General features: G+C 34.8%; 2 protein-coding genes across 2 annotated transcripts; one reads left to right on the forward strand and one right to left on the reverse strand.

Moving 5' to 3' along the window:
* The first annotated feature begins 2,309 nt into the window (after positions 1–2,309).
* On the forward strand, positions 2,310–10,630 carry LOC110703357 (kinesin-like protein KIN-13B). Its single transcript, XM_021881155.1, has 12 exons — positions 2,310–2,601; positions 3,067–3,279; positions 4,126–4,317; positions 4,929–5,030; positions 5,761–5,838; positions 5,944–6,025; positions 6,628–6,787; positions 6,882–7,184; positions 8,086–8,304; positions 9,265–9,616; positions 9,700–9,765; positions 9,941–10,630. The coding sequence occupies exons 1-12, from the start codon at positions 2,485–2,487 to the stop codon at positions 10,118–10,120; spliced, it is 2,064 nt and encodes a 687-aa protein (XP_021736847.1). The 5' UTR covers positions 2,310–2,484; the 3' UTR covers positions 10,121–10,630.
* Positions 10,631–11,531: 901 nt separating this feature from the next.
* Positions 11,532–13,210, reverse strand: LOC110703359. Its single transcript, XM_021881157.1, has one exon. It carries the CDS (start codon positions 13,097–13,099, stop codon positions 12,464–12,466), a length of 636 nt encoding a protein of 211 aa, XP_021736849.1. The 5' UTR covers positions 13,100–13,210; the 3' UTR covers positions 11,532–12,463.
* Positions 13,211–13,824: the final 614 nt, after the last annotated feature.

A 13,824-nucleotide genomic window follows, 5' to 3' on the forward strand; every position in this document is an offset into this window, starting at 1 on the left:
TTACCCTGTGTGCAACTCTCGCTATAAAGTAAAAAATTGTTTTGAGTCGAGTATCATTTAACTTAAATTATTTATTTATTTTTAAATTCTCTAACTTAGAAATCGGTGGTGAAGTAAATATGTAATGCAATTAACTATTTGATGAAAATCTCAATTAGAGAGGCAATTCCAAACAACCCCATTAGTAAGGATTTCTGACTATTGGAATCTATATTTGCATTTTGTTGTTGGCTTTTGGTTTAGGCATTATTAAGAAAAAAAATGTCAAACTAATTTGAGACGGATGAAGTAGATCATAAAGATAGTAACCAAGTAAACATAAAATATAGTACCAAATTTGGCTTTTTTTTGTAAATCTATTTTATTATTATGTTGTTATATACAGTGGCGGAGCCAGAATTTCCAAGTGAGGGTGGTCAAGATTATACCTGCGTATTACATTTACTTAAAAAAATAAAACAAATTTTGGTAGCTACAAGATTTGATCCCTTGACAACTTGCATACTGTCACATGGAAAAAAACCAATTCCTCTACACCAAAATCAACGACAATGAAGAGCAAATTTAATTAATATCTTGAGCCAAGGGGGAGGCCAAGACCCCTGCCAGCCCCCTCTTGGCTCCGCCCTTGGTCATATATTAGGTCGTATGGGGTAGCTTTTATGATTTTGCTATACATATTATTATTATTTGTTTATTAACCTTTTTTTATTAGTACCTTTACCTACTCAAAAAGTGAAAATAGATATTATATTATTATCATAATATGATAATATCATTGTAAAACACAAATTTTAAATCTGCAAATATATAGATTCAAAACAAAGGCAACAAAATCTTAATTTTATTAATTTGATAATTAATTTTGGATACAATCTTTAATTTGCTCCTTTGATTCGATCTCCACTTTATCTTTAACTTGTTTCATGGGCTGAGTTGACTCTTGACTGAGGGTCGTCGAGGCTTGATCTCGATCAAAGACATGGATGTAGAACTTTGACTTGGGTTCTTGATTGAGGGTCGACAAGGCTTGATCTTGATCAATGACTATTTGATGTAGAGGTTGAACTGGTTCTTGATGATTTGAATTCCTTCTTTCCTTCGTGTCGAGGGTCGTCGAGGCTTGATCTCTTCCACGGGTGATAATCTAGAGTACAACGGCACGTTGAATACTTGTTCTTCTTCTTCTAGGTTTTGAGAGTATTTCATTGGATAAGTTTAGAGTATTTGATGAGATGTTTTCTTTGGAAAGGTTTTGAGTATACGAGAGACTTTCTCTGTATTTTGATCTCCTTTTTTTTTATCTCCTTGTTTACTCTAGGTTTATCTCTAAATTTTTCATGTGTGTGAAATGAGGGAGGAGAGTTCTATTTATCGAGTTCTATCAAGCTAGGGTTTCAAGGTGACCATTAAATGAGCCTCATATCCATTTTCACCTCATTTTATGAATAACCCATTTAAATTCTATTTAAATCCAATTCGATGGACTTTATTAATAATTAAATGAGTCTAACTAAAATAAATAACATGGGCCAAAGTAACCCAGATTAATTATTTAGTCAATATACACGAGTCAACTATTTGACTTTGACATGAATAATATGAACAATACTTGATAAAATTTTCATGCCTACAATCATACCCTGTGTCTCCATAACATACGGTATAAGACATAACATTTAAATAAGGGTAATGTTATACGTAGCCCTAAGGGCTATATATAAGCATTAAATATACTTTTGGAACTTGTATAAAATTAGGAATTCATGACAAAAACACGCGTAAATCAGTGTTATTAGTGTTTATATTTTGATGATTTCTTAACTTTTACGATTTTCAAGTATAAATTTAATACTTATATGTAGCCTTAAGGATATGTATAACATTTTCCTTTAAATAATGCATTTTTGTAAATTCATTATATCATGGCTCTATTCAATGTCTTGTAAGAAAGGAAAAACAAGACTCAAGATCATGCAAAATTAAAGCTTCATCAAATTAATAATCAAAGTACCCTCAAACACAAGCAATTAGTACATTAAAAATAAAAATTATTTAATCCCTAAAAAGTCTCAAACTCCATATTTCATAATTTTGGATAATGAACCATCTAAAAACGGTGATTATTTAGCTCAATTTAAAAATTGGACCCCACCATGTGCAACGGTCAATACATGCCAAAAAATTCAAAAAGTGGGCCCTTTTTTCCTCAAGAATGTCTCATTCCCATTTCTCAACCAATCAAAAACCTCACATGTGTGCAATGCATTTCGCACGTGCCACCTCCCCCTCTTCAAATTTTTTTGAATCCTCTTTCTTTTCTCTCTCCTCCACAAAAGTGAGAGTGAGACTGAAATCTGCGAACAATCAATTGTAATTTGGAGTAAATGCTAAGAAACTTCATGGGTTTATTGATTTTCTCTCTCTAGAAAATTTAAGAAGAGAGAAATTTCTTCAGTTGTTTTATACTCTGATAAATTGAAGATGAACAACAATAGGCAAACGCAGAGATCTGGGGTTTCAACTGCCCATCATCAGAGGCAACATTCTGATAATTTTTTGGATAATGGGTTTTGGGCTCAGTCTAATGGGGCTCAACAGGTTAGATCTGATTCCTACATTTTGCAAATTTGATATTTTTTAAGTTTGAATGTTGTGGATGCAAATTTGATATTGTTTGAGTTAATTCTTTTTTTCCTTCAAATTTAATTGGTTTTGAGTTGATTTAAGTTTATGGGTACTGGACATTTATGGTTAATTTGTGTTGAATTTATCTGGGTGTTTGATTTTTTGAATAATTATAAATAAGTAGAATTTGGGGTTTATAGTTGTTTGAGTTAGTGCAATGCTATATTTTAAAATTTATGTGATTTTGACTTAATGTAAGTTTATGGGCACTGAATTGCTGGGCTAATTAGTGTCAAATTTATCTGGGTGTTGGAAATTTTGACTGAATATAATCAAACAGTAGAAATTAGGTTTTAATGGCTTCAAATATTCTGGGGTAATGTGAAATTTAGGGAAAGTTTAGGGATTTAGTTTAATGATTAGAAATGGTGAATGCAGGACTATGGGTATTATGGGCAAGGAACAAGGGGAAGTAGGAATGGGCAGAGAGGTTATGGCAACGGCAGTGGGGACTTTTATACGGAGCCATCAACACCACCGGTGAATTCGTCCCGGATTTCGAGGAAGAACAGTGAGGGCCAGATTTCGCCGAATGATTTCAGTCCCGGTCTTTTAGATCTTCACTCTCATGATACTGAACTCCTGACTGAGGTGGGTGTGTAATAAATCTCCTTGTCTCTCTCAATGCCATTTTTGGTTTCGTGTTGGATTGCATTCTATATTTATAAATAAGATTGTTTGGTTAAAGAGTGAAATTCAAGTAACCGGGATGTTGCTTTGAGAGATGAGGATGGTGTGTTGTTAGGAGTTTTCACATTTCGTAACACCAGTTGGTTGTTTTCCAATGCACACTACTTTACATTATTGATTGATATTGATTATTTTTTAAGAGGATTACCTTAAAACCAATTTTAACATTGTTTATTGTAAAATTTGATCTTTTTATAAAAAGGTCAGAAGTTTTAATTTGGAAGGTTCATTGGAAGACAATTGTAGAGTTTCTGTAGACTAATTTGCAGGGCATGTGTTTCTTTATTGGTAATCTTTCAGGTCTGCCACCTTGCTTCAGTAGGTGAATTGAGGTCTTTCTTGGTAGTTGGGTGTGTTTGTTAGGGTAATGTAATTTTGTAACATGGTAGGGCATTAGTTCTGAAGTGATTTATCAAATTTGTTTTTCAAAAGGTCATTCTGAAACCATTAGCTTTCCTGGGTCTACAATCCTTGTTGTCTAAATTCTGCAATTAGGGATAGCAGATCTTTCAAAAACAGCATTTAGAAATACTACGGAGTCGATCAATAACTGAAATTGTTGTCATTCCTTTTGGCTTCAAGGTTCTGATGCATCCATGCTTGTACAATATGGTTTTTTTGTCAGTTGGCTTGCTGAGAGCCTGAGATGTGTTGGTAGTTTGGAAAAACTATTCATGATAACATGCACATTTCTTTTTCATGTTTCTTCCAGATCCAGTAAATGCTTTATTGTCTGTAATTTTGCAGATGCCTGCTCCTGGTCAGTACAATGGCTCTATGTATCAATCCATCCACAGCCGAAGTTTTGACGACTTTGAAATTCCCACAAGCAAGCAGAATGGGACTAATAGGGCTCGTGGTATGCAAGAGAACAATCTTTTGAAAAGTGTTGCTGTGGAAAAGGATAGAAGTAATTCTGTTGCAAAAATCAAAGTTGTGGTATGCCTTTTTCACCCAACCTAAGTATAAAGATCTCACATTCTGTTCAATATTTCCTCTGTTAGTTTCAAAAATTTGTGTTGTTACACATTCTCAGGCTAAGCTATTAATGTAATCAGTAGATCTATCCTCTTCTGGTGATCTACTACCAGTTTCACTTCCTCAATAGCTTGGGAGACATGTTTTATAACAAATTAGAAACCGTGAAGTACAATATGAGTGACTGGAATGCTATGGGTTGATGCTTGGTATATATTGGAAAAATATCTGTTTCTCAAGTATTGGTTGAAAATCCCAGAAAGACTGAAATTTCTGGATAATTGACTAATGATATACATGTAGTATCTAGCCATTACCATTAAACTAGTGAGTATAATGCATGCTTAACAACTTCTGAAATCGATTGGCTATTAACTTGATTAATACTCATACTTTGTTATTAATTAACACAATCAGACAACAAATTTGCAGCACAGTTTTTGTTCTCCGGTGTTGGGCTTGTAGAGATGCATGTCTTTTTGTGTTGTTACTCTATGTGTCTTTTTTTGTTGTTGTTTTTATGTTTTGGTGGACTCATTATTTTTTTTGCTTTTCCTTATATGCATGTGTAGGTTCGGAAGAGGCCTCTTAACAAAAAGGAGCTGACTAAAAATGAGGAAGATATTATTGATACACTTGGCAACTCTTTGACGGTTCATGAAACTAAATTGAAGGTGCGTGTTGCTGATAAATTCCAATCTTTGATTGCATTCTTATTTTTTTGTTTTCCTTAAGTAAAGGGTTAAATGCTGACATGCTGTACAATCTGGCCCTATATATGTTTTTGGCTGGAAAAAGTGATCTTTCAGTCACATAATCATCTGATGTTGAAGTGGCAAAATTTACGGGTCTATAATTGTTCTAAGTTTTCTCTTGTTGTTTACCTCTGCCGTTCTGACCCCGTCTTTTTTATTACTTTGATGAATATTAAGCAGGCTAGATGAACACTTTTTTCCATGAAAGTGAAATGATTATCTTGATCTATGATTGCCCTATTTTTTCTTCTGCTGTTCGCCCTCTGCCATTCTGATTCTCTCAATCACTTTGATTACTTTGATGAATATTAAGCAGTCAAGATGAGCATTTTCTTCTGTTTAAGTGAAATGAGGATTTTATTGCACACAATTCATGCATTTATTTAGTAAATTTCAAGTGTAACAAAAACACAGGACATAGCGCACTTGATGTTTATTTGCTTTCCGCTTTTTTAAATTATGGATTTTCAAAGGACAAAGTAATCATCACTCATCATGCTTCTTCTTGTGTTGCTTGACTGCTTCCCTATATTAATAAGTATTGCAACTGCTTAAAATTTCTTAATGACTTGTTCTCTGTACTTTTGACATGTTTGTAGGCAATTGTTAAATCTGATGTATCAAATGCAAAATTAAACTCTTTTGACAGGTTGACCTGACAGAATATGTGGACAAGCATAATTTTGTCTTTGATGCTGTGCTGGATGAAGAAGTTTCAAATGATGAGGTGAGGTGACACAAGTGAGATGATAGATTATTAATTTATCATATTATTCTTGGTGGTGGCTTTCATATCTTTAACAAATCAATCCTATATTTCTTTTTGCTCCAGGTCTACCATGAAACTGTGGAGCCCATTGTACCTATTATCTTCCAACGCACGAAAGCCACGTGCTTTGCCTATGGACAAACAGGTGAGTCAGTAGTTCCTAGTTTAGGATTGACCGTTTGTCTACTTTGTCATACTTGTAAATCCTTGAATGCTAGCGTTATATGTAGTTGAATTATTTTTACGTTTTATTTTGCTGGAATCAGTTTAGGCATAGTTTTGGTTTTTATGCTCAATAGCTCACTGTGATGAGCATGTGAGATTCAGTAGACATATTGTTCAGTTTCTGCTTGGATGCGAGCTTGATTCTTAAGACCAGCTTTGGAGCTTGAATAGTGTGACATAGCAGTATAAGGAATTATCGGAGGAATATCATGTGAAGTATAGAAACTTTATATCTTGAGTCTTAAGACCAGCTCTGGTGCTTGAATAGTGATGTAGTAGTATAAGGAAATATCGGAGAAATAGAGACTGTATATAGCTTTACATTCTCCACCTTGTCTTGAGTTGATAGGATACTGGTTTTATATCTGCAATATGTTCATAGGTAGACTCTGTCTCTGAATTTCCTTGTTTATGTTTAATTGGTGGTCAAGGGCTGAACATTCATGTGGATTGTAATGCTGCATTGATACGAGGGTGCTCAACATGAATGTAATCATTCTATGTGCTGCTTTTGCATTCCAGGAAGTGGAAAGACTTATACGATGAAGCCTTTGCCCCTTAGAGCTTCCAGAGATATTCTACGGCTAATGCATCACACTTACAGAGATCAGGGTTTTCATTTGTTTGTCAGCTTCTTTGAGATATATGGTGGAAAGCTTTTCGATCTCCTTAATGAGCGAAAGTGAGTTGCTTCATGTTTTCATTTAAGTTTGCACTTCTTGCATTACCTGCTTAGTTGCTTGAATCTGTTCTAAAGCTAAAGCTCAAATTTGTAGAAAGCTTTTCATTAGAGAAGATGGAAAGCAACAAGTGTGCATAGTAGGATTGCAAGAATATAAAGTGTCAGATGTGGAGATGATTAAAGAGCTCATAGAGATAGGAAGTGCCACCAGAAGTACTGGGACTACTGGTGCTAACGAAGAGTCCTCCCGCTCACATGCTATACTTCAGCTTGCTATCAAAAGATCAGTTGATAAAGCCGATACAAAGCCTCCACGACTAGTTGGAAAACTTTCTTTCATTGATCTTGCCGGGAGTGAACGAGGTGCAGATACGACAGACAATGATAAACAGACCAGGTAATGCATTTTACCTCTTATTGATTAGTTATTCTTCCCCTTGTATAATTCAAAGAGATTCCCACTGTTAGTCATTGTTACTCTCTCTTTTGTGTGTAGTTGTTGTAGTTTGGAAAGTATGTCTGATTTCCGATTTACTTGACCGTATATCCTGTCTCTGTGTATGTGGTTGATTTAAAAAATATGTCAGATTTTTTATTAACTTGAACAAATTTTTACTTTTGGTTCAGACCCAAATTGTGCTTCCTTTCAGACTTTGGTGCATTGCATCCATATCTTAGAAAAAAAAACTAGGTCTTACCGATAGCTTGGAGTTATTTGACTTGATAACTCTAGGGGAACTGATCTGAAATTGTTAACTTTAGATTTTTGGCCCAAGTGAATTGATGGAACGGTGTAGGCCCCATTGCATTTTAAACTATTAGTGTAGTATCCTATTGTTGTGTCTTGCAAGCATAACATACTTTCTAGATTTTTGGATTCAAAGCCTAAAAGGTCCTATCATGGTTGGTGGTAACTTCTCGAGTGAATTTAGGGCATGTTGGAGTATATTAATACTTGATTCTTTTTTCACCCATAACCATAGTGAGCTTCAATAGAATAGAGTTGTGTAAGTGGCTAAGCAGCACAATATCATTATATTCTATGCTACCACTTGATTGATTGGCTGGTTTTTGAGTCAATTCTAATATGAAGCACAACTGTGAGTCAGTGAGTGTAATATAGTTTTGTAATGTCAGATAACTACTTCAAATGTGCAGTTTTGATGTCTCAAGTTTAAATTTAAAACCATTGGTGACTATGCCATTATATAACTTAATCTGTTGTATACCATGCATTTTTCTTTTTGTTCTCCATCTTTTTTGCTTGTCTCAGTCTTTTCACCCATTCAATTTTACAGGATAGAAGGAGCTGAAATCAATAAAAGCTTGCTTGCCTTGAAGGAATGCATCAGAGCTCTTGACAACGACCAAAATCATATACCTTTCAGAGGGAGTAAATTGACTGAGGTGTTGAGGGACTCTTTTGTTGGAAACTCAAGGACTGTAATGATTTCTTGCATTTCCCCAAGTTCCGGCTCATGTGAACACACTCTTAACACACTGAGATATGCTGACAGGTATTTTTTTTTTTCTACAGATAGAATTGCACCCACTAGCATGACTCTCTTTCAATTTTAAATAAACTGGTTTGTTTAATTGAATGGTAAACATCATTTTATATAAATGGTAGATATCATTATAATTAAAAGAATAATTAATGTAATATACTTGTACAAAGTGTAGAGTATATACATATAGATAATTTACTTTTTCTCAACACGATAATTTTTTAGCCCCATCAACCCATAAATCCTTGCCCTATTCTTTTGGCCAAGTAGAGGCAAGTTTGCCAACACAGAGCTTTGACTGTCATTATTTTTAATTATTCATTAGTAAAAACTATAACAAGTTAATATCTGAAAATATACGTCGAGACTATATAACAACATTAATATATATATATATATTATTAAGAAAAAAGGTCAAAGTATATAATAGTGCAAAAAGTCAAAGAGGAGTAAGGTTTCTTGGGATGCAGAGGATAATTATTTTGATTTGTTTAATATGGAGTATTACTTTTTTTTTGAAGGAAATATGGAGTTTTACTTTCATCCCATGGTAGTCTTCCTATATATTTTGGGCATATATGTCTGGGAGAGCTCTTAAGATGGAGCATATGTTGCAGTGTAAACTACAAGTTTAAAGAACGAGTTAAATCTAAGCTAGTGGAAGTTGTTTATTTATTTTTCTTGTTTTACGAGTGGAAAGGAAAGAGAAAGAAGAATAAAAAGTGGGAGGGAAGGGTTAATGGAATAAGGAATTGGAAAATTGGGAATATTATTTGGGGGGTGGAGGGAGTACTCTAAAAGATTAACTATCCTGAGTATCCTAGGATGTAAAAAAAATTCCCCTGAGGTCCTGACTGGGCTTGATGTGATTGCACAATTATGTTTTTCACTACAATAGTATAATTGAAATTTCCAAAGGAGTTTTTGTTAAAAAAAAATTTGAGATAATGTGTATCTGACTCTCTACAGGGTGAAGGGCCTTTCTAAAGGAAACAATGCAAAGAAGGACAATTCACTTCCTACTGCAAATTTAAGGGAATCGACAAATTTTCCACTATCTTCTGGTTTACAAGCTGTGCTTAAGGATGACAGCAATGATTCTTGGCCCCAACCTGTTGAGAGAGATGAGTATGATATTCCTGAAGAAACGTATGATCATCCAAAAGTTGCCATGAAGAAAAATGGAAAGCTTGACTCAAGCGCCTATGCTTCTGAGGATAAATTAAGGACTGTCAAGGGTCAGGCAAAATGGAAAGGCATGCCCAAAGTCGAGACAAAGAATCTTGATTCAGATGATGATGACTTGAGTGACCTCTTGCAGGTACAATTAATACTGTTGATGGTGGCTCTAAATCTGAAGCGATGAATCCTTTCTTGACCAGAATATGATTTAAATTTTTACAGGAAGAAGAGGATCTTGTCAATGCTCACCGAAGACAAGTTGAGGAGACTATGGATATTGTAAGAGAGGTATGTACATGTCACATGTACATGAGCCATGTCATGAAATAACTTGCATCTCTTGACATATTTTGTTATATTGTTTATGTGCACTCAAGCCTGAGCTTCATTGCATTATATCTTTTCTACTTTAGACTAGATAAAATCCTGAATCCTTCAATATATTAATTTTTTCAAATCGCAGGAGATGAATTTGTTGGTTGAAGCAGACCAACCGGGGAATCAGCTTGATGATTACATTACTAGACTCAATGCCATTTTATCTCAGAAGGCTTCTGGCATTATGCAGCTGCAGACACGCTTAGCTAATTTCCAAAAACGATTGAAGGAGAATGATATTTTGATGTCATCAACAGCTTATTGATCTCATTGTGTCTATTGAAGAAGCTGGATTTCATAGAGCAGCTTTCTACATAGTGCAACTCCATCAATTGTTTATCGACAAGCTTCTGTTGCAGGATTGTTGTGCCTTGTTGATATGCCTGCTGCCTGCAGGAATTTTTTTAACCCTCCTGCTCATACGTTGCAGCTGCTACCAAGTTGGAAATGATTTTCGCTTTTGGAGAAAGCCTTGCTTATTCTCTTCGTGTTATTGTTTCGTATTATGGCCAGGAGAGGATATGTTACATATAAACATACTATGAGAAAGAGGTATTTCATCATAGTTAAGCATGCATTTGTAAAGATTTCTAGTAAAATAACCTCCCTTGACCACTGTATATTATTTGTCAGCCGAGCTTTTTTGCATGATATCTAAGATAGCTGATGATGGTATAGCAAGATAACTTTTAGCCACGACCATTGGTGATATGGTTCAATGTGCATCATTTCCTGCATCACTTTATAATATGAAGTGCTTGTTCTCTATGTTTAACTGAACTTGTTTGGAGTGCACTTTTTAATTAACTTCTGCTTTATACAATCCCTACTTCAAATTATTTAGGAATGATTTCACCTAGGAAAATGTCCCAAGTAATTCTTCTTGCAATTTAATTGCCCTTGGAAAGCCTCTCTGGATGGACAGGATAACCCTATCTCATTCAATGACTTCTCACAAAAACTTTTCTGCAGATAACTCTGAAACCAAATTTTATGCATCAGTAATTCATTCAACCACAGTTTTTTCTGCTATATTTAGCACCTGATGACAATTTGGAGAACAATGTCCACAAGCTATTCCTTTATCTTTCCTCTTATCCTAGAAATCCTACAGTAACTCAGTCAGTTCACCTGCCAAAGAATATCTTGGCATTGCTCGCCTGTAAATGGCTAAAACACCTCGCAGTTTCTCAACCTCAATCTCTTAATTTTGTCATCATAGTAATGTATTTCAACCTGAAGTTCAACATAAAGGATCTCTTAAAACGGACTCAGGGGTTGAGGGTCCAGGCCTACAATTAAGCCATGGTAGGATGGTCCTAGATTGGCATCGCTTTCTAAGCCATCCATACATAGCTGTTCCTAAAATCTTCAAGTAAGTAGCTCCAATATTAATATTCATTCCCTTGTGTTCAAATTTCAACTATTATTCCTATTGCAAAACTCTACTTAATTTGTACCTACTATCCTATGAGGTAGTAGTGACTTCTTCCCTCCAATTCCCTCCTTTGACAGTTGCAAGTACTAATATTACTCGAAATAGGTATAGCTCTACCTTCACAGCTCAAACCTGACACTAGAAATATCTTCATCCCTTTTTCACTCCCTAATTTGACTATTTTTGGGAATATTTATCCATGAGTAGATTTACTCATCTCACTGCCCGGTCTGCCCCTCCCCATACCCAGATGTCTCTATCAAAACATCGTCGAAAATGTCATCCAACTCTGTGCCACCATATGTGAATAGAATGTTCTGATACATCATAAAAAAACAGCAAACTTTCAAAGTTACATAATATGAGCTTCTTTCTTCTCTTCACTATATTTGGACAACCACAACTTACAATACACTGAGTTAATGCACAAAAAGTCATGAATTCAGCTTTGTGCCTTTGAAATGACATAATTAAAGTTTCGCGAAAGGATTACAGCTTTGTCTAACCAGTTTTATATCCTGATGTCAAACCCCTTTCTGACCCTTCTAAGAATTATTGGTATAAGAGTTTCAAACCAGCAAGCGAAACCAGCTTGTGATTTGAGCTTACTTTCCTGCTTATCTAAAATCCAAGAGAGCTCACAGCATTGTAAGAGATTCACTACACGATTCTTCACTAGTAGCCCCTACATTATACGGAGCTGGTTTGCTTGATTGTTCCGTGCCTATCCAGTTCTGTAACTTCTGAAGTCAGGCTCATTTCTGTTGCAGATAGTTTGACTGTCTGGTATCCATGCCTTGTAATTGTAGCTAAGTTTTAATTTCATGCTAAAAAAAACAATCCATATTCAGTCAATGTACTATCAGCTGTGTATTTTGAAGGATTGAGACTTTCTTTTTACCGCAAAAACAACAGTTTTTTTGTTCATTTTCAGCAAGAAATTTAAAGATTTAACAAAAAGCTCAGATTACAACTTTTTTGTTTGTAGATAACCTTATTATCTCATTACATAATAAAAGGTAGTACAATAACACACACTGGACAATTAAGCACACAATACTCCAGGGGTTGAAATGGAAGGAAAACAGAAAAAAAAATAGACAATCAGAAGAATATAATGAGACCTTGAGATGAAGATCAGATCATATATATATGTAGTAAATAATCTGGTTAAAGTGCTAAGGGACCGAGTCTCCTGCTGCTCGAAGAGCTTATGCTGATTGAAGGTTGTGGGAGGTGAAAATCCGCGTACATATCCATGAAGAACTTGTTGACAATATCTACATACTCTGGACAAGTAAGGCGCGAATAGTAGTGAAGAGCTTCTTCAACATCCAATGTATGATCCACATCCCTTACATCCATCATATCTAATTCTTTCATTTTTTGTGCTAGTAAGTAAGCATCACCATTTGCAATTGCATACCTAAAAGAAGTTGAAGTTGTAGTAGAAGGCTGATTTTTCTTAGGACCTTCAATTTGTTTCGCGGTCTCATCAGCTGTATCCTGTGCAGTTCTGATTGGTTCAGTGCTGTCATGAGCATCAGTGTTGGTAAATTGCTTCATTGAACTGTCAGCATTGGCTCGGTCAGTGTGACCGGAAACTGATGATTGGTTGCAGTTGAAGAAGTCTGGATAGATTTGATCTAGGTGATGGCTTCTTTGGTTAATGCTGCTGCAAGATAAAGGGTTTAAGAATAAGGTTCTGGGTATCTTATCATAGCTTCCAAAGAGGAAGTTTCTGATGTTTTGCAGAGATTTCTGGAAGAAATTTTTAGTTTTTTGCATGGTTTTCCTAAACAACATTTGCTCTCTTTTCTTTTTTCTTTTTCCCTCTCTAACTTCAACTACTAACGTATTATGAACAAGGCTAAATAGAAGAATGAGTCATGTACTAAATAACCATCTAGTCCTCTGGAAATAATCTTATAATTTAACTAGTATTATTCAAAGTAAATTTAATTTTTACATTATTCTCATTTCTTTAATTGTACTTTTATAAGTCATCAGCGTAATAAATCTTTCTAATACAAAAGACAAAGTACTTATTCCCTTCGTCTCAAGATACACAGTACAACAAGAAAAAAAATGATACAATATGTACACGCGATGACCATGCATCCCAAAAGTAGTATCCGATATTTTCATATCTAGTTATCTACAATGAATGTGTACTATGTACCGTGTACGTATAGGAAGTTTCATTCAAATTATTATCTGTATTATGTAGTATAACAAGGGATCATAAAATCACCAATTTTTTACCTGAAGGTTAACAATAGATCTAGTTGGTAAATTTGTAAGAAAAAGATAGTGGCATTGATTAAGGAAGAAAAGCTAAAGGCAATAAGTGGAAGATGGGTAAAAGTTTATAAAGGTCACATAATAGCTCTCAAGCACTAAGTAAATCATGATCAATTATTGGATAAAACCATGCGATTCCCGAAAATGTAGGGCAATTTTCATGAATGAAAGCAACAACAATGAACAGGGGATTTTGTTAATATGATTGAATTTTAGGATTACAATCT

This window comes from Chenopodium quinoa, unplaced genomic scaffold, assembly GCF_001683475.1.
Source record: "Chenopodium quinoa cultivar QQ74 unplaced genomic scaffold, ASM168347v1, whole genome shotgun sequence".
NCBI classification, from domain to species: domain Eukaryota; kingdom Viridiplantae; phylum Streptophyta; class Magnoliopsida; order Caryophyllales; family Amaranthaceae; genus Chenopodium; species Chenopodium quinoa.

Excerpts from the sequence above, each read along its gene's own strand:
- LOC110703357 (XM_021881155.1), top strand. The coding sequence starts at position 2,485 with ATGAACAACAATAGGCAAACGCAGAGATCTGGGGTTTCAACTGCCCAT. Across the intron at positions 2,602-3,066 it reads AGTCTAATGGGGCTCAACAG|GACTATGGGTATTATGGGCA; the intron begins GTTAGATCTGAT and ends TGGTGAATGCAG. Across the intron at positions 9,766-9,940 it reads CTATGGATATTGTAAGAGAG|GAGATGAATTTGTTGGTTGA; the intron begins GTATGTACATGT and ends TTCAAATCGCAG.
- LOC110703359 (XM_021881157.1), bottom strand. The coding sequence starts at position 13,099 with ATGTTGTTTAGGAAAACCATGCAAAAAACTAAAAATTTCTTCCAGAAA.